Genomic DNA, 18,597 nt, shown 5'->3' with positions numbered 1-18,597 from the left:
GAGTAATGAATTACTGCCTAACACTGACCTTGAGAAGGTGCAGTGATCATTAATTGACACTGTGGCACTGTTACCTGTACTGTACATTTACTGTCAGATAGACAACTAACTGCTAAGTTTAATTTTCTTCTCTATGAGCAGCACCATCTTGCTCTTCTTCACTTATGCGGTGCACACACTGATGCACCACCCTATTCCTGAAAGGAGCTATGCTGCGCTTATGACAGCATTTTTCAATAAAGTCTAATGAAACATAATCATTAAGACAGTTATGGTAAACCGCAGTCCTGTGGGAATGTGTTGCTTTGTCACTGCAATAAGAAAAAATCCATACAATCATAGCCCTAAGTGCTCCTCCACAATAAGAGACTTCACACAGATGCAAAAAGAGGGGGTGAGCTTTCCTTGATAGTACATTAGCAGCCTTGAATGTCAAAGTAAAAGCAGTATTGTACTCAGCACATATTCAAAAGCATAAAAGGTCCTCTTCTTTGTTTGTTTGCTTCAGTGAGCATGTTATAGCGTGACACACGGGTCAGCTAACAGTGTTGAAGAGTCAAGGTTCACAGGTCAGAGTGCTACATGATAAGAGAGGAGGTCAGCGACCTTGTTGGTGCATCGCCTCCTTTAATCGCTGTTCTGAGGACGCTCCGACTGCTTAGCAGGTACTGGTCAAGGTTGGGGCGAGGGTAAGAAGCGCTGATCCGGGATCTGTTTGCAAAGCAGCATGTAACCACACAACACTCAGTGACCCTGAGTGGTGAATTACAGCATGTAGAGAACACTGTGTTTGTTTATTTGCTATAGACAGGGCTATGGGCTGTGGTTGCGGTGTAAAATCAGAGAAGGGTCCTCACATTGAACCCATCAGCTGAAGCAAGGCCCTTCAGTTCATTAGGAAGTCTGTACTCAAGTGTATACTTTTTTTGTTTTCTCTCTTTCTACCCCCACTCTATCCCCCTTTCTCTCTCTCACCCTTCAGAGTGAGTTCAGCAGAGATTCCTTTGGCATTACCCTCACCCCAGACTGCTGGAAAACCGCAGCGCTCCGGATGCTGACCCTTGCTCGGCTCAGCACAATGCTTTAATTTGGTGTGTTGTTTAAAGTAATTAGAAAGCCTTTTTCCCTTGTTTTCTTTTCTATTCTTTTCTGTGCTCTGCCAAGTGCGAGAGGGAAACAGTGAGTCGTCCATGACTTCAGCTTGATAAAGACTCGGAAGAGGAATCCAGGGGACCGGGAGAGGAAGCGCAGATACTGTATGCTCTTGCTGTACCCACTTCCCCCCTGCACCGCAGATCTGAAAACAAACAGGGACAGGACTCCGGGGATGCTTGTGTCTGAATATGTGTATTAGAGTGTGTGTATTTGCAGCATTTGCAAACACGAATGCCTGAAAATAATGAATGCTTACACCAATGCACGTTACTTCTACTTTACGTACTCAAGTTTGACATAAAATAAGTAATATTGCAACTGAAAGAGAGTTGATAATGGAGCGAAAGGAGAGAAAGTTCATCACATTCACCAATCCTGAGGCAGTAAGATTGCAACGCCGAGACAAGAGAGACGAAGATTGTCAGAGAATCTTCTTTGTGTCGGCCGTGCTGCTCTGCACTGTTCAGCACTACTGTCACAGCGGCAAGAAAAGGAGCATTAATGGTGCTAATCTTTGACAATTAATCCCAATTTCATCGGATATACTGTTGCAAAGAACGTCCGCGCGCTCATGCATATGCAGGCTCTTGCACGCACAGAACAGAAGACAGAAATACTCACACATATTTCTCACACATACGCAGACAGATAACTTTTATCTCTACGTACACACACACTGTATTTTCCCACACACATAGTAGTACCATGCAAACACACACCTGGAGTGACTCACAGATCCAAGTGTATGTGTGTGTGTGTGTGTGCATAAGCTTTAGTTCTACACTTTGAATGTGCCTGAATCATAACCTTGGAATAAAAGAGAACATAGCAGACTACATCAGAGGGCAGAGCACCTCCATCACAACACACAAAATATTCAGTATTCATGCATCATGCACACACCTGCACATTCACTTACACTGCATATACAGTACAGTACGCCACTGCTGTCCCATGCTATTGCACTGCGTATTTGCCTCTCACTAGCCCACAACTTCTCGGCATATCCAACACTAACCAGTATAATCACTGGCACTCCAATCCACCGATTGAGACTTTTGAATTGCAAGAAATAGAGAATACACACCAATTCTGATTGTCACATATTAGACAGTGGGGTAGTCACAATGCTAGAATTGTAAAATACAATACTCGATACCTCTTCTGATACCACGGTATAAAGAAAAAAAAGTCCTAGGTACACAAAATAGGATTTTTTTTTTAATTAGTAGAAAAGTACAGAGAAGGTCAGTGAACACTGCACTGTCTGAGCCAAATTTCAGTCTGGAAAATAAAAACTTAACTGAAGTGAGGTCTTAAATGAGCACTTAGATCTTCTCAGTTTTATAACTTTGGTATTTTCAATATTATCAAATATTAGTATTGTATTATTACAAAAATTATATAAATGTAGTGTTAAAAAAGCATGAATACTATCAATACTTTTAGACATTTAACTGAAAGAAGGTCAGATATGAAACTTTGCAGCAGTGCTCTCATTGTTAAAAAAAAAAACATTCCTGGCCTTGGTGATCTGTCCATCCCCGTGTCCCAAGCACATAAGTGCTTTAATTTCAACCAAACACCCTAAAACCACAGTCTGAAGATGATGATATTGAAGCAACCTTCAGAGACAAAAAAAAAAAAAAAAAAAAACCTGGACTGAGCAAAAACTCCACAGAAATTAAACTAAAAGTAAATATTTTTTGGCTTTAGTTGGTGCAAAAGAGTTTAAAAGACACTGCTTAACTTAAGTTAAAGTAAAAAAATGTGCAGCCCAGACGCAGTCAAACTAAAAGATCTAACGTAATGTGCAGTAACACAATAATAAGTGTCCATATCTACTCTCGTCTCTGAGCACAGGACAACTTTGTAGAACTGAGCACAACAGTACTGTCGTACTAAAAGGCACTTGCCATACGAGTATCAACAGTATCAACATGTCTTAATGTTCCAACCAATTCCTGAGGTACTTGAGACACAATGGTCCCTTTCAAGGAGCAGAGAAAAGCAATTCTGCATGGAGTAGGAGTTACATGTACTTACTCGTATGTGAAGTGAGTGGCACATTACGAGAATATGTAACCTTTGTTGCCTCATTTTAATTAGGGAGTGCATGGGAAAAGAATATCATTAGGTCTGGATAAATACAAGCAGCAGGTGGGGGGGACAAATCATCATGCGGGGTGTTTGTCTTAAGGCATGTGGGATTTTTTTTTTTTTATCAAGCAATGTCGCCATCTACAGGCGAAGAAAAATAGCCTCTGCAATTCAAGTCTGTGTCATTCACAAATTAGGTGTTTTATTTTGTCCTCTTGCAATTGCAGATCTTTAATTCTTCACTTGACTGACTAAATCCTGTTTAAATATCTTAAATTCCAGTACGTACCACAAACTACTTTAAAATCACCAGGTTACTGTCAAGTAACAGATGGCTTGTACTTGACTCATAAGTTTTTTTTTCTTCTGACTTCTTTCTCAACTTTTTATATTGACAAATATGAAAACAGGGGCTATAAATAACAAAGCTTAACTCTGAAGATTTAGCAAATAAATCTGCTGTAGGTTCTGTACAGCTCACATCTAATTCCATTTTTATGTGAAATATTTCACTGACACACAGCAATGAGATTTGGTTCATTAAAAGGACTGAATTTAATATCTATTCCAAATCCAATCTAACCCAAAGAATCCTTATGAAGAGATAAATATACACATATAGAAGGTAAGAGCCTGCAAGAAAATCGCAGGTCCGTTAACTGGTTATTTCCAACTGAGTCTTGGAAAAAAAAAGGCACTTATTAAAATTAATCACTTCATTGTTCACGCTCACTCCATAGTCCAGCTCTCTCTCTCGTTTTCACTCTCTACTCTCCAAATGTGCCGGACCATGATTAAAACATGTCTGTTTCTCCATGACATTGCTTTGACATCATTTAATTGGTATAAGAGATAAAAATAAATGAATTAAATAAATATACTACCAGGTAAGTGGCGTAACGTAGCTCAAGGTGACAGCCTATTATTTCTCCCTTTTCTTTGCCTCAAAGAAGGCAAAGTGAGAAATGTGAGATTGCGCTGAAAATGCAGCTCCTCAAGGGGCAGATGGAGTTTTTTATTATTTAAAAAAAAATTCAGCAGAGAGATTTTTTTTAAATTAAATTCTAATTTTGCTCAAAGTTTACTACTGCAATTTAATCAAAAGCTCTATTTGAAATGAGTTTGTATCATGCTCATTTTGTTGTTTCTTTAAAGAAGTATGTTGCTTTCTCACTTATTTGAACATCAATACTAATCATGCGTCAGATTTTTTATAGCACAATTATGTATTCTTTGTATTAAGTCTAGTATCAAAGGCATTAAATGGATGTCAATGTGATTAATGTTGTAAATAAAACAAGAGCGTACTGTCTCCATGAAACAATAGTGCCTGAGTTTAACCCCACGTTGTGTGTGGAAAGAGGCTTTTACAGTGAAATGAAAGACGCGATGAGGTTACTCACCACATCTTGCCTGGTATCCTTCCCCGATGCGATGAGGATATAGTTCCAGGCCAAAGGCAGCAGCAACGCCATTGGAATCATATAGAGTTCAAAGTTCCAGACAACGATGACAAAAAGCTGAAGTAAAGGAGAAAAAGACAAAAGAGAAAAAAAAAGTCAGCAGAAGAAAAGAGAGAACAAAAAAAGTGGAACAGTGTGTGCCGAGAATGTATACATTCAAGACCCCATATTGACCCACATGAGGCAAACTCCTGAGAACGTACGCCGACCATATGTGCGATTGGAAAATGACACACATTCAAACACATTCATATGCAGAATCATAACCACCATGGAGCGAATCGTACAAATAAGACTGGATTTCAACAAAAGGGTACAGGCCTGGTGTCGTGAGCCTAGGTTCAACACCCTGACCCTGAAGGCTTTCTGGGCCTTCAGCTGAAGAGGAGGATGAGGAGGAGGATGAGAACGAGCCGTCAGAGCCTCTTTCCTCCGTGCCAATCATCCCAGAGACCGAGGTCATGTACCTTTTTTAAGCCGCAGCACGTCAAAGCTGACCCTTACATACTCAAGCCCAAACCCCGGCATCTGACCTCACACACCCCACACCCCGAGTCTCTAACCCTGTCACTCCAAGCCCCAATACCCTCTCTACTACCCCAAAAGACTCCTATGCCCCATCTCTAACCTTCTCTGCACCCATCTGCCAAAACCATAACCTCTATACCTCCCCTCTCATCACCAAACAAGGAAAGTAGCATCTGAAAATTAACCTTTCCTAAAACCCTGTATTATTCTGCTTTTGGCAGGGCTCTTTAGCCCCTGACAGCAGATTATTGTGGTGGTCGAGAGAAGATATATGTGGGAAAATAAAATTGCTAATGATGGAAGCTTGTTATTTTATTGCGGCATTGTGTCAATTGTGAGAACGAAGCATTGTGTCTGTTTCAAAAAGTTTGAGTGGAAGAAATGGGATATCTTGTGGGAATAGCATCTGACAGACACAAATAAAATAATATTTATCCTTTCTTATAATTTTATGTATAAGTATACAGAGATTTCTCATGATTGATAAGACCTCAGCAGCAATTACAACAAATGCTGTAAATACAAACCGTGCCTAATACTTAATTTTTTTCTAGCAAAACATATTTATCAAATTCAAGGACGAGAAATCCATTATTTCAAATATGAGCAAAGAAGATTTGAAATTAATTACTCTCTGTAAGGAAACGCATCAATGTTTAACAATCAGTTTTGATGGGAAACTTTTAAGAGTGGTGAAACTGAGACTATTATTGTATAAAGCAGATTTATTGGTCTGTGCACCAATTATGTTCTATCCTGTTTGGCTAAACAACATCAACAAGAGAGAGGAAGCTTAATAATCAACAATCAAATAGTTTAATTTCTGTGTGTGTGGAAAAGGAGCGGGGGAGAGTGAAAATAAAGCTCTTCATTGTGTTTACAGTCTAAGGTTAATGTGAATATGAGGTTCAACAGCCCCTCAAGAGTGTGTATGCAGGTCTGCTGTTACTGTAGCGGAGCCAGTCGGACACTAAACTGCACACACACACACACTTGAATGCTGTGCCGTCGGTGTTTCATTTTCCCTTCACGCACACACAAACGCATGCATCAGAATATCAATGCAAACAACTCTTCACAATAACAACACAATTAAATAATTACATTTTCTCAACTTTTGCACTTCTCACATAGAAAAAAGTTTGAAAGGCTCACATCCAAAAACTTTTGAGCAGAACTATGACTTCATGTAAAATTAACCAACAGACACTGAGTATACAAAGAAAAGAAGAGACATAAATTAAACATTAGAAATGTCCAGTGCATTTGCATAATGCTCTCAGCGAAATGTCTTTTTCAAATAAACCTGAATGGCCTTGGTGCAACAACCAAATCTCCCAAAAGGATCGAGATCTTTCTCCGTCTGTCTCAGGCTCAACTTCACTTTCTCACATACAAAAGACTCTTTCTCTGATTCAGCTGTGTAGGAGAATTGGAAAGAAGCTATTCAATAATTCATATTTGTATACTAATAAGCAACACAGCCATTTCCCTTCATACATCATGAAAAAGCTGTTAGGACTGCGTAAGCTCAGCAAGAGGAAACCCGCACACAAACACAGAAACACATGTTCAAACACACATTTGCTTTAGAAAATGTAACCATCCTAAAATTATCCACTTCCTACAAATTATTATAATTTACAAATCTGTATGAGCTGCAACACTGATAAACACTGGAATAATCTCCAACCAGACAATGTGCAATAGAGGTGCAGAAACATGACTTCAGTCAAACAAACAAAGGAGCTCACTTGTTTTAAACCTATTCTGGTAGAAGCTATAAATAACTGCACACTTACAAACATCTTCATCAGACACACGCAGCGCTGCTTTCATATACTCTGCTATAAATATACTGTACAGCAGGCGTATGTTCAACTGTAAAGATATTTAGTGTCTGCTTCTCTAATCGCTCATGGTATCCATATCACACAACAGACAAATTAATTGCTTCTCACTGTCCTGATGTTTATATGAAACCTTAAAACCCTCCTTTTATGTTTTTTTTTTTTTTTTAAATCTTGCTTTCTTCTCCATTTGCCTGAGGTTGTATAACCTGTCGTCCCCCTTCATTCCTCCTCCATTTGGTTATAGCAGCTGAGGGCGAAGTTTTGACTGGCAGCTAGAGGAACCGGACACCCAGGCTCAGCAGTGGCCAGCCCTGCCCCGTCTCCATGCCCCCCGGCTGGGTAATAGGGGCCCTGCAGTGCCTGGACCTTTCCACCAGGACTGGGCGATCACAGCCACCCCCCGTTGCTCGCTACACCAGATAGCAGGCTCTTCGCCTGGGGAAGAGGGAGTGGGAAGGAGCCCGCTGTGGATGTCAGTGACCAGAGGAAGGCGGAGGAAAAAAAAAAAACAACGATGAAAACACGCGGGATCGAAAGGGAAAAAAAGAGGGGGACAACGCTAAATGATGCTCCAGATGTAGTCTATGGGAATAATTTGTAGATGACTCTGTGTGGTCAGAGGCACATTATGTAGTGGTCGGCGATGGTGCATAGTGAATATCCAAACACACACACACAGGCCAGCTCAATTGTGCATTTCTGTTTAATACTGCTGAATCCTTACCTGTGTAGTAACAGAAAAATATTCATAAAAACACAGTGTGTTTGTCTCTCTCTGTGTATTATTCAAAATATGCAGACTCTTTAATTTAGTCTTGAGAATATGAAAATGTGTCATTTCTATTTCTTACAAAAACAAGAACTGAGAGATGCACCCTCTTTTTCATTCTCATACTACCATTGTATGAAATATCTGTAATTATCCAAGTTACTAAAGAACCAATATGATCAATATCAATTTGATTTTCTCACCAAAACTACTGGCAGCAATTTACCTTAATCCAGCAAATCTATTTTGCCATAAAACTTAATTCTTCTGTCTTAAAAAATTATTTATGCTTCAACAAGTCTGCACATGGAACACAACTAGTCACTTGTCAAAAAAAAAAGTTAAATAATATTTCCCACTGTCAAATCTGCTAAACCATTTCAAATATAGTTAAAGGCTACATTTGAACTGGGCAAACTTCACATCTAAGCACAAGCTGAAATTCAGATGAGACGTATAATTAAAATAGACAATCACAAGCACGAACAAAGTAAAACCATGGCAGTTCAATTTGTAATATTTTGGATAAAATATCAATACACAAAACCAGTAAACTAAATTATTTTGACAAGTCTCTGTAGTTGGATTTAATTACAGTTATAATCTTTGATGCCTTCTCTTAATATTAAGAAAATCCCCTGAACACAAGAAGATATATTAAAAATATTAACAAAACAGACAAGTCAAAATGATTTATTCAAGCACTCAGTGCAGCACGTTGAGAGTTGTATCTTGCATTATTTGTTTCAAAACACAACTCGCGTCCTTACGGCTCGGAGCCGCGGCACTGTGGGAGGGTAATATTCAGTACTTTGGCTTACATTAACCACACACCAGGCTAACTTTCCCCCTGCTCTGTCTCAGTGGAGTGAAACTGAAGTTTGGATTTCAGAGTTCCCCTTTATCTCTCTTACATCAATTTCCATGCTGGCACTAAGTGTTGCCAGATAGCAACTAGAAAGTCCTGTTAAGTTCGAGGGAACGAGAGAGGGAGGGAGACTGTGTCCTGTTTGTGACCGGACCCGAGCACCATTCAGTGGTGCTAGACTGCCCCCTGCTGTCCTCCTGCAGAATAAAGATCCACAGCACAATTAATGCTGTTCATCGGATAAAAAAGCAGCCTGAGTGACTAAACCCAATGTGTCAAAGCCAGTCATTTTGTAATAGCATGGAAAATTAAAATAAAGCATCCACCATTTTATGACCACAGCGCTGCAGCTGCACACGGGTACCTATTAGAAGTAAGCATGCTGTATCTACAACTTCTCAACAAAAGGCTTCACACATTTACTGTGGAGTCTCAATCTCTGGTGATTAAACTCTGACTTGGTATTCTCTGTTAGTCATGCCACTATATTTCAACTATCATTCATTTTGCAAATCAGGAGAGCAGTAAAATGTGAAAGTATATCTTTCAAAGCTGTCCCTTGCTGTGGGCAAAGACGAACTCCCGACTTTAAAACTTTTAAAAGTTAGACAGGTTCTTTGAAGAGGAGTCAAAGGAGCAATTTAAAGAGACCTGGAGTGGTGTGTACCACTGACTGCTATGGCGTCTCTGCACTGTGTGTGTGTGTGTGTGTGTGTGTGTGTGTGTATCAAACTGCCAGCAAGGCATGTGCAAACACACACACACTCACACCCACACACACTCCAATAGTTGCTTCTGTACCTGTCTTTGCTTTTTTTCCCTTTTTTTTATTTCAGCAGGGTGAATTTTTATCTAAATGCAAAGCAGGTGATAGGTGCTCCAGTTTCCTCTAGAAGTAGCTCCCTTGTCTGGGCTCTCTTCCTGATAAGAGTCCTACTTTGCCTGACATAAAAGAGCCCGGTATCATTTCCCCTGCCTCCCCAACAACCCCCAGCTCGCTGCCCTCGCCCTTCCCCGAGCTTCACAAAGCTGCTTCTATTTGCTCCCAATTCAGGGCCCAATTGCAGATAAAGTTACAGCAAATTTGTTTGGAGGAAGAGCTGCTGAGGCCTGCGGTCCCTGGGGCAATAACAGCCTTGTCTTGCAGGGGCCGTGGGGAGAGCTGGCAGCAGCAGGAGAACAGAACCCAACACCGCTCAGCCCCACAATGGCCTCAACTCTCCGGGAGGGACGGCAAAGGGAGAGGAGAGGAGGGGAGGGAGAGATAAAGAGGAACAGGGATGGACGGAAGGATGGATAGGAGGAGGGAGAGACGCTCAGCTTGCAGGTGTGGAGAGAGGAAGCAGGCGCTTAACCCTGAGACAGGGAGACAGAGACACCAAGACCCACCCACCCACACACACACACACACACACACACACACACACACACACACACACACACACACACACACACACACACACACACACACACACACACACACACACACACACACACACACACACACACACAGACACCACCCATCATGCAGGACAGGAGGTAACTCCAGTCCCGTCCATTGTGCCAACGCCTCAGGCAAAGCTGCCACGGTGGCTGATTCACTGTCGGGATGGGTGGGTGACAGCAGTGTGGGTGTGAGAGAGAAAGAGAGAGAAAGGCGGCATGTGAGACTATGCGATATCTCTCTTTCTCTCACATGCTCACAAAACACACACAACATACACACTAATCACAGCTGGCACTAATGGGCGATGTGTACATGCGGCTGGCATCGCAGAAACTGGGCAGAAGGAGTGTAAGGGACCATGAAGAAGAATTTTGAGGGAATGTTGTGAAGTGACACAGTATGACGACTGCATTTTGATGTACTGTTGCATCCGTAAAATCCAACAAATATACGAACGCTCTTAAATCCCACCCCTTAGGCTTACTTACAGGGTTCCTACACATTTTCCATTTCAAAATTCCAGACTTTCTCACACTCAAATTTCCAGACTTCTTTTGGGATTTTTCAGACCATATTTGACACCTAGCTTTCTTTTCCCATTTTGAATGCTTAACCAACCAGGCTTCATGTTTGGAATTATCAAGACAGCCCTCGGAAAACTTGCGTTTACTCATTGTGGCTGTTGCGTCCTATGCAGAAAGTTGGACAACTTTTTACCACCATCTCATCCCAAAGAGGAAGTCAAGGTCTGTGCATCCTTCTTTATTAACTGTGTTCATGGGAACAATGATGAATGCAGCCATAAATGTCGCTATTCCATCTTATGTCACAATTGGATATTTGAGTTAGAGTTTGCCTCCTTGATTATAATCATGTAGTAAAACATTTCAAATTACGTGTCTTGTGCATTTTAACCCACAAAGTAAAACCATACCTATTTGTAATTGATCAGAACTTTGGTAATTCACAATCATTAAAGGTACAGTTAACCCCAAAATCAAAAATACTTTTTTCCCCCGGCCTGTAGTGCTGTTTATCCTGCTAGATGTTTTCGGTGTGAGTTGCTGAGTTTTGGAGTTATCAGCTATGGAGATGTCTGCATTTTCTCCAATATAATGGGACTAAATTCCACTCGATTTGTGGTGCTCAAAGCACCAAAAAAGTACATGTTAAAAATTCAAAACCAGTGTCTCTTTTCAGAAATTATGATCCAGTTACACAGGATAATCCACAGACCTTGCTGTGAGCAGTTTCATGTAAAAACAACTTTCTTCCTTCAATAGAATCTACTGAAAATACTTTCTTTCAAGTAGGAAGAAGATATTTCTTACATGAAACTGTTCTCAACTCAACTTTTTTAATGCTACGTGTTCAGTTCAATTTAGTCTTCATTTTCTGTCCTTCTTGGCATGTAGCAAATTGAATTTCTTTAAAATATATATTTTTTGTGGGTGTCATGTTTTTATACTTTTACTGTATTGTGTTGAACTTTTAATTTCACAACCCTAACCGCCAACATCTCCGAAACTCGGCAACTCACACCAAAACAAACGAGATTAATACATTTAGGGGTTGAAAAGTCTCTTCAAATTCCATCCCTCAGGCTCACTTAACGGTTAAGAAGTGCACACATTTGTAAGTTTAAGAGGCTGAATAGCCCACAAACTCCACCTCTGTAGCTACAGCCATGTTGGAAAGTTAAGTGTAACATCTGTCTAGAAAAGACAGCCAGACAGAAACACACGTGCACATGTGAACAGACACACATGCCCATAATCACACACAGCCGTACACCTTCATGAACGCACCACCTTGGCCAGATGGCCCCCCATAAAAACCCACTTAAAGAGATGAGCGAAGTGATTAAGAGGCCTCTCAAAGTGAGGGAGAAATGAGAGAGGGATGAAGAAATGGAAGGGAAGGGAGAGGGAGGGAGTACCTGTGTAGAGCAGAGGCCCTAAATACTCTGATGCTTTTAGCTAAGTGCATACTCCTACGATAACAGACTCCCAAAAGAGCGAGAGAGGAGGGGGGAGGAGAAAAAGCACAATGACACCTAAATTTCAGACTTTCTATAAACTATAAAACGCTACGTCCTTGGCCTAGATACATCCTTTATCGTCATCTGAATACTTTAAATTTAAGTGAGTACAATGAGAATATGAATAGTCGGCACTGTTACTCAGAAATTGATGTACTATAAGCTGTGTTTTCAAAGAGGGTGAAGAGCTATACAAGGTAAGTGTGTGTGTGTGTGTGTGTGTGTGTGTGTGCTGACATGGAGGCGGCGCTACCCAAGGCTGCATCCTCCCCTCTCTATTCACCATGTAGATTGGCAATTCTGAAGTGACCTTGTTTTCTGTGAATTCCTTGACATTTTTTTTTTGTCTGACATTTTCATTTATTTCTAAAAGATAAGACTCACACGCCCAGTTCAGCCTTACATGAGAGCAAATGCAAACATGCACGCACACGCCAGGCTCACACACACACACACACACACACACAGGGGGAAAATGTTAACTGATCAATACTATGTCTCTTCTGACCCATGTCTTGTGATGACACTGTGACCCGCTGTACAAACACACACACATCCAGCCTCTGCAGAGATGAAACCGGTGTCAGACAGCCAAATGCTGCTAATGTCTAATGTCTGCTGTGGAGACACTTAGTGCCCCCATGGTACGGGGCCGGGGCGGGGCGGGTCCACCTGTCCTGTAGCTACTTAAGTCAGGACACTAAACCAGACAGGATTAAATGCCTGCCCTGTCATCTTTAGGGTAGGGAACCTCCATGCAGCCACTCGCTGCCCTGCAGGAGAAAAGTCTTTTACTGATAGCTCTGCTGTCCAATTACACCTCACCTTTTAATACCAGACACAGATGACAGGAGGGAGAGGATGAAGAGGAGAGAAAGAAGCTGCCACTTCCACGGTCTGCAGGAACAGCTTGTCACTCTTCAGTAGATCGTAGCTGCATTTTCTAAGTATCTGGATGTCTGTAGATCTCATTTAAAATAGTCTTTAAGCTTCAACACCAACTCTTCAATCATTCCCATCAAATAAGTGTCAAAACACCTCCCATGTACGCACCATGTGTGGTTGTACATTTAATACAAAGCCAGAAAAACGATTTATTGAGACTACCATATCAAGATATTTGAGTGTATGAGTAACAGCCTGGAGTGGGGGTTACGGTGTGGTAATGTACTTAACTGTGCTTGAGACATCAACAATCTCTCATGTTGGAGTGAGCAATTACCAGTGAAGGATCCATACTTTGCCAGCAGAAATGGTCCTACAGCCCTCCTACAGTCTTCTCATACTGCATGTGTGCAGATGTTAACGTGTAAGCAGTAAAAATAAACAGGCCAAACTATATAGAAGTGTATTTCTGAGATGGTATTTCTCATACATTAATTTTTGATAAACCAAATCAATAATAATACAGTATAATCATCTTTGTGGCGGTGTGCAAGACGGGACAGTTTAGTTTACACATATACTATTTGTATATACAATATGTTGCTTCTCTGTACACATGTTGCTATTCTTGTTTTTATCTGTATTTTATTTTATTTTTATGTACGTATGTCCCTATGCCTCTGCATTCACCCTGTCTTAGTGAAGCTGTAGCCCCCGGTTACATAAAGTACGACTGAATTAAATAGACTAGAGTACATCTATCCAAAATATATAAATTAGACATGTCTCCTTTCTATGTATTTGGTGCAAATGTGCAACTTTGTACGTGACATGCAACAATTTATGGTACTGTATATGTGATGCACCTGCACGTACCACGAAAGCACAGATGCTCCTCTGCGGAGACTCCCATTCGAAGCAGCTGTTGATGTAGCAGCCTGTGTTGATCAGAAACATGATGCAGCGCCGAACTCTGTTGAAGTTGCGCAACAGCAGCTAAAAAGGAGGCAAAGAAGAATCAGAGTAATATTTAAATCAAGTAAGAAAAATGAAATGTGGTGTAGCAAAGCACAATAATGGTGATATATATATCACTCCACTGTAAATGTGGTAGATGCAGTACATAAACATGAATAAGTAACAAAATAAAAATACAAAGTTACAAAGTAATAAACTTTAACGTTCTAAATTTTAACACAAATATCTGTATCTTCTACTCCTTACATTTTTAAAACAGGCTAATTACTTTAGTTTTAATGTATATGAGGGGAATTAATCATTTTTTAATTAAAAACATTGCACACCGCCCTCCCAACATCAAGATCGACTTCAGCTGAAATGGATGAGACAATAACACATAGAAAATACACAGAAAAATGTTTCCTGGTGTATCCATTGGTGCATATATTACACAAGATAAATGTAACAAGACAAAAATGACGAGAGAAAGCCTCAAACCCGTAAAAAAAAAAAGGCAAGGTTCATTTAGCTTTGCACAGAAACAGCCAATAGAAATGTCCTTCGGAGGACTACTTTTATACTTTGAGGACATTTCAGAGCCTGTACTTTTTCACCTCTTCTTCAGCAAAGAAGTTCAGTGAGTGCTCTGCTTTTACCAGAGTCTTTTCAGTATCTGTACTTTTGTGTACTTTTGCCACCTCTGGTACTGTGAATATGTGGATAACAGATGAGAATGTGTGACAGGGTGCCAAACATATTTTGAAAAAAAACAGAGTGTTGTGACTTTTCCATATTAGCTGCACATGTAAACTGTTTGGAAAGTCTTATTAAAAGCAAAGTAAGCATGAGCAAAATTATCTGTCTGCAAACATAAGCACAGTCATTACAGCCCCTCTCTGATCTAGACATTTGTGTGGACATAATGTTAAGTTTTCACTCCTCTCCTCTGTGTTTAGTTAAGCTCTGAATTTATCACTATTTAATAAGTAAATATGCTACATCACATAGTTATCACCTTAGTTAAAATGACATACTGTCGGTAAGTCCGTCATACACTGTAGTGTCTCATCCTGCTGTCACTTTAGGAAGTTAACTGGAGCATTAAGTTTTACAACTCAAGATTTGCAGCTTTGACCTCACTCTGGCTTCAATATTACAACATTAAGGACACCATGAGGACATGAGTGTGCTTTCCTTCTTTAAAAAGCTATATATGGATGTGGATCCGCGTATAGGACAAACCGCCGCTTTAAGCGTGACAAGCTGACTCACAATGTTTCTTTAAGTCTACTCTCCCTGTGATAAAGTTAAGTACAATAATAACAATTTCCAGCACAGTCCCAGGATTCTCCTCCCCGAGGGTTCTCCATGCGTTTGGCCAGATACGACAGAACTGGCTAACTGCTGTCATCCCCCTGGGTTGCCAACCATTCAGGGAATAGCATAACAGCAGCACAGAACGCCAACCACCCAATCAGGTCACCACCAGGAGAAAGTGCTCCCAAAGGACAAACTGTCTCTGCAGATCGCTGTTCAAAATTCTAGGCCATTATTTTACTCTTTGGGAAATTGTGTGTGTGTTTGAATGTGCGTATACCGTGGCTATACAGCGTGTGTTTGTAGCGCTACAGTAAAGTCTATTGTCTGGATGTATGTGTGTTTCCGGGTGGATTTGCATGTGGTTAGGGGTGCCTTGGCTGCTTTGATGCTAGATGAGAGGAGGATTCCTCTTTCTCTATGTATAATTATGTGAAGCTTTTTGTTGCCAAACTGAGGATGACTGTATGGTGTCCTGCTGGGGACACACAGACCCTGAGGACAGCAAGACTGTGAATCATCCATTTCCACGTTCCTCAGCACATGCACTTGATGTACATGCTGTACTCTTCCGGGCTCATTATTGCCATAACTGCCTCGATAAGAATATTAAATTTTTCATGAATTATTTCAAAGAGAGCCTTGAGTTATTCCTTAAAAAACATTTAGAAAAGTGGTGAAGTCATTTATTCAGTCAAATGTCATAATTACAATTAAATGGTTTTGTTTGGCATGCAGCTTATGTGTTTTTTTTTTCCCCCCTCTTCTTTTCTGTGTGTGCGTGTCTGCACACTAAGCAGCGAGCGACAGCAGGGGAGCTGCTACCACACAAAAGAGCCCTCACGGGGCAATCCTTCCAAAGCAGCCAGTGACATCATCATTGCGAGACGCTGACATGGGTCATCTCTGTGAGTCAGAGGTGAAATGGAGATGAAAAAGGGATTCTGCACTTGGGAGAAAAGCATAGAGTGGGCCGAGACAGAGAGCAGCAGAGAAGGCAGGAAAAGTGAGGAAAGAAGGGAATAGATGGAGGGCTGACAAAAGGATAGTATGGAAGCTGGTGTGTGTGTGTGTGTGTGTGTGTGTGTGTGTGTGTGTGTGTGTGTGTGTGTGTGTGTGTGTGTGTGTGTGTGTGTGCAGTGCTGGGCAGGACTGTGCTCGGCTGTGCATGGCGCAGCATTGACTGCTGAGCCCAAACGGTCACTCATATGACATGTCTGATGTGGGCCAGCCCCTACTATTCAGCCCTTTGTGGTGCCGCCACACTGAGCGGCGTGACAATGAAGTGCAAAGCAGCAGTGGCAAAGAGGGCCAACTATAAGGATGGCCAATCTACTTATGCACCCCAGAGCTGACAGCTTGACATTTCTATTCACCACTCAGAGTGGATGTGAGGGGGGGAGTGATGAGAGAAGAGGGAGAGAGGAGGGAAGGAGGGGAAAAAAAAAAAGAAACGAAATGCTGTTTTTCCTTCAATCATCCTGTTGTATCTTGCCCACACAGTTGTTGTGGTTTATAAGATGCCACTCTCCAGGCTTGTTGGTTCTGTTTAAGACAGTAAAGCGGTGGTGGACACAGATAAAACTGAGGCATGAGTGGTAGAAGATAAGTGATGTACCTGTTTGGACACTCTGGGCTCCTCCTCGATATACTTCTGCTCAATGGGAATCAGCGTCCTGAGACCAGCCTTCACCTGGAGGACGGAGTGAGCACACACAGCGTCACAAACAGCAAACGGTGAGAGTAAAATAATACATATAAAGGGATAATTTTGAGGGTTTTTCTAACACATTTTGCACTGATATAACATCACAGCACATGCGTAGAGCGTGCCCCATGTCAGAGGCTAGAGAGAGCGGGAGACAGAGTTGTAAGATGGCCGCTATAGGACACACACAGTGATGGTGAATGGGCGAACAAAGGCTGTTGAGAGGGAGTCTTCGATAATTAAAGCCAAAACGAGGACGAGGGACAAGGGACGAGGGATGAGATGGAAGCGAGGGGGGGGGGGACAAACAGAATAAAGACAACAGCAGTGTGGGGGGGGGTGCTGGAGAGAACAAGGGAGGGATGGAGGGAGAGGATAATGGGGGGTGGGGGGCAAAATAAAAAAAAAATCAGGGAGGAGAATCAAAAAAGCAAAAGAAAGACTTACAGCATTAAAAATCACGTCTATTTCGAGAAAGATGACCCCTTTTGTTGGCCCTGTCAGCTCCTTGCTTTTCAAGGCGTAGGCTTTGCGTTCTCCATTTTGGATCTGTGGGAGAGGGACATGACAGGCGTCTGTCTGGCAATACAGGCTGAATCGGCTCCCCGGGCCACCTTTGAACCCCAGCTGCTGGCGCTGACAGGGAACCCAAAACAACTGTGGCAACTCTGACAAGTACCTGTTCATTACCCACTGCAGCTCGACTCTGTCAAACAGAAATTAACTATCCTGGGGAATCATACTGTACAGCAGAGCATAGGTATATTAGACACACAGTTCTTTCACAGGCTATCTATAGTTTTTCCCTCCTTTCTTTTTTCTCTAAATCGCATCGTTCTATCTCTCGATCAGTGTCATTTTCAAATCATCTCTCATCCCCTCACTTTCTTTCTTCTCACCTATCAATCTCTTCTTTTTTCTCAGCCTCTCTTCCATTTTTTTCTGCTTCCTGTCATCTCCCTCTCTCTGTGAAATAATAACAGTCTCATCTGTGTAGTAGCAAAAATAACCTCTGCTTTTTATATCTTCCACTGCCTGTTTTCATTCTTTCCGTTCCTCTGTGTTCTCTCTTATTATCCCCAAAGGAAAAAGGAAAAAGAAACACACGCAGAGATCCGCCTTTGACTCACATTTAGCAAAGGAATCGCCACTTTCCCCAGGAAGTCTGCACTTCTGTCTCTGTCCTCGTCGTAAACAGTGACCTCGAGTACCGAGTGGATGTCCTTCACGTTACTGGACCACACACAAAGACAAGACCAGTGACATATAAACTGAAACAGTGTGAAAGCCACACATCTTGCGCAAGCTTCTTTAAATATTAAACACACACAGGAAACAGTTTAAAATCTGAAACACTATACGAGGCATAACAAATGCCTTATATTTGAATACCCTGTATTACATTTACATAAATGTTTAAAACTCCCCATTAACATGCTTTATGTGATGCATTACTACATGAGCTAAGTAGAACTAAAGTGTGAAGCTCAGACATGTCATCTT

The 18,597-nt window shown here is 41.4% G+C and overlaps 1 protein-coding gene across 2 annotated transcripts in view; it reads right to left on the bottom strand.

Moving 5' to 3' along the window:
- LOC146320027 (multiple C2 and transmembrane domain-containing protein 1-like) overlaps positions 1 to 18,597 on the bottom strand; it is a 175,655-nt gene that overhangs the window by 45,365 nt on the left and 111,693 nt on the right. For both annotated transcript variants that reach the window (XM_084728149.1, XM_084728150.1), the window contains exons 12-16: positions 18,225 to 18,327; positions 17,542 to 17,643; positions 17,005 to 17,079; positions 13,986 to 14,105; positions 4,659 to 4,775 (exon numbers count right to left, since the gene is read on the bottom strand). In XM_084728149.1, the coding sequence (XP_084584275.1) occupies positions 4,659 to 4,775; positions 13,986 to 14,105; positions 17,005 to 17,079; positions 17,542 to 17,643; positions 18,225 to 18,327 (517 nt within the window). The remainder of the gene's footprint in view (positions 1 to 4,658; positions 4,776 to 13,985; positions 14,106 to 17,004; positions 17,080 to 17,541; positions 17,644 to 18,224; positions 18,328 to 18,597) is intronic.

The sequence above is a fragment of the Lutjanus erythropterus genome, chromosome 10 (genome assembly GCF_056507025.1).
Source record: "Lutjanus erythropterus isolate fLutEry1 chromosome 10, fLutEry1.hap2, whole genome shotgun sequence".
Taxonomy (NCBI): Eukaryota; Metazoa; Chordata; class Actinopteri; order Lutjaniformes; family Lutjanidae; genus Lutjanus; species Lutjanus erythropterus.
This window is presented reverse-complemented; position numbering and strand designations above follow the sequence as displayed.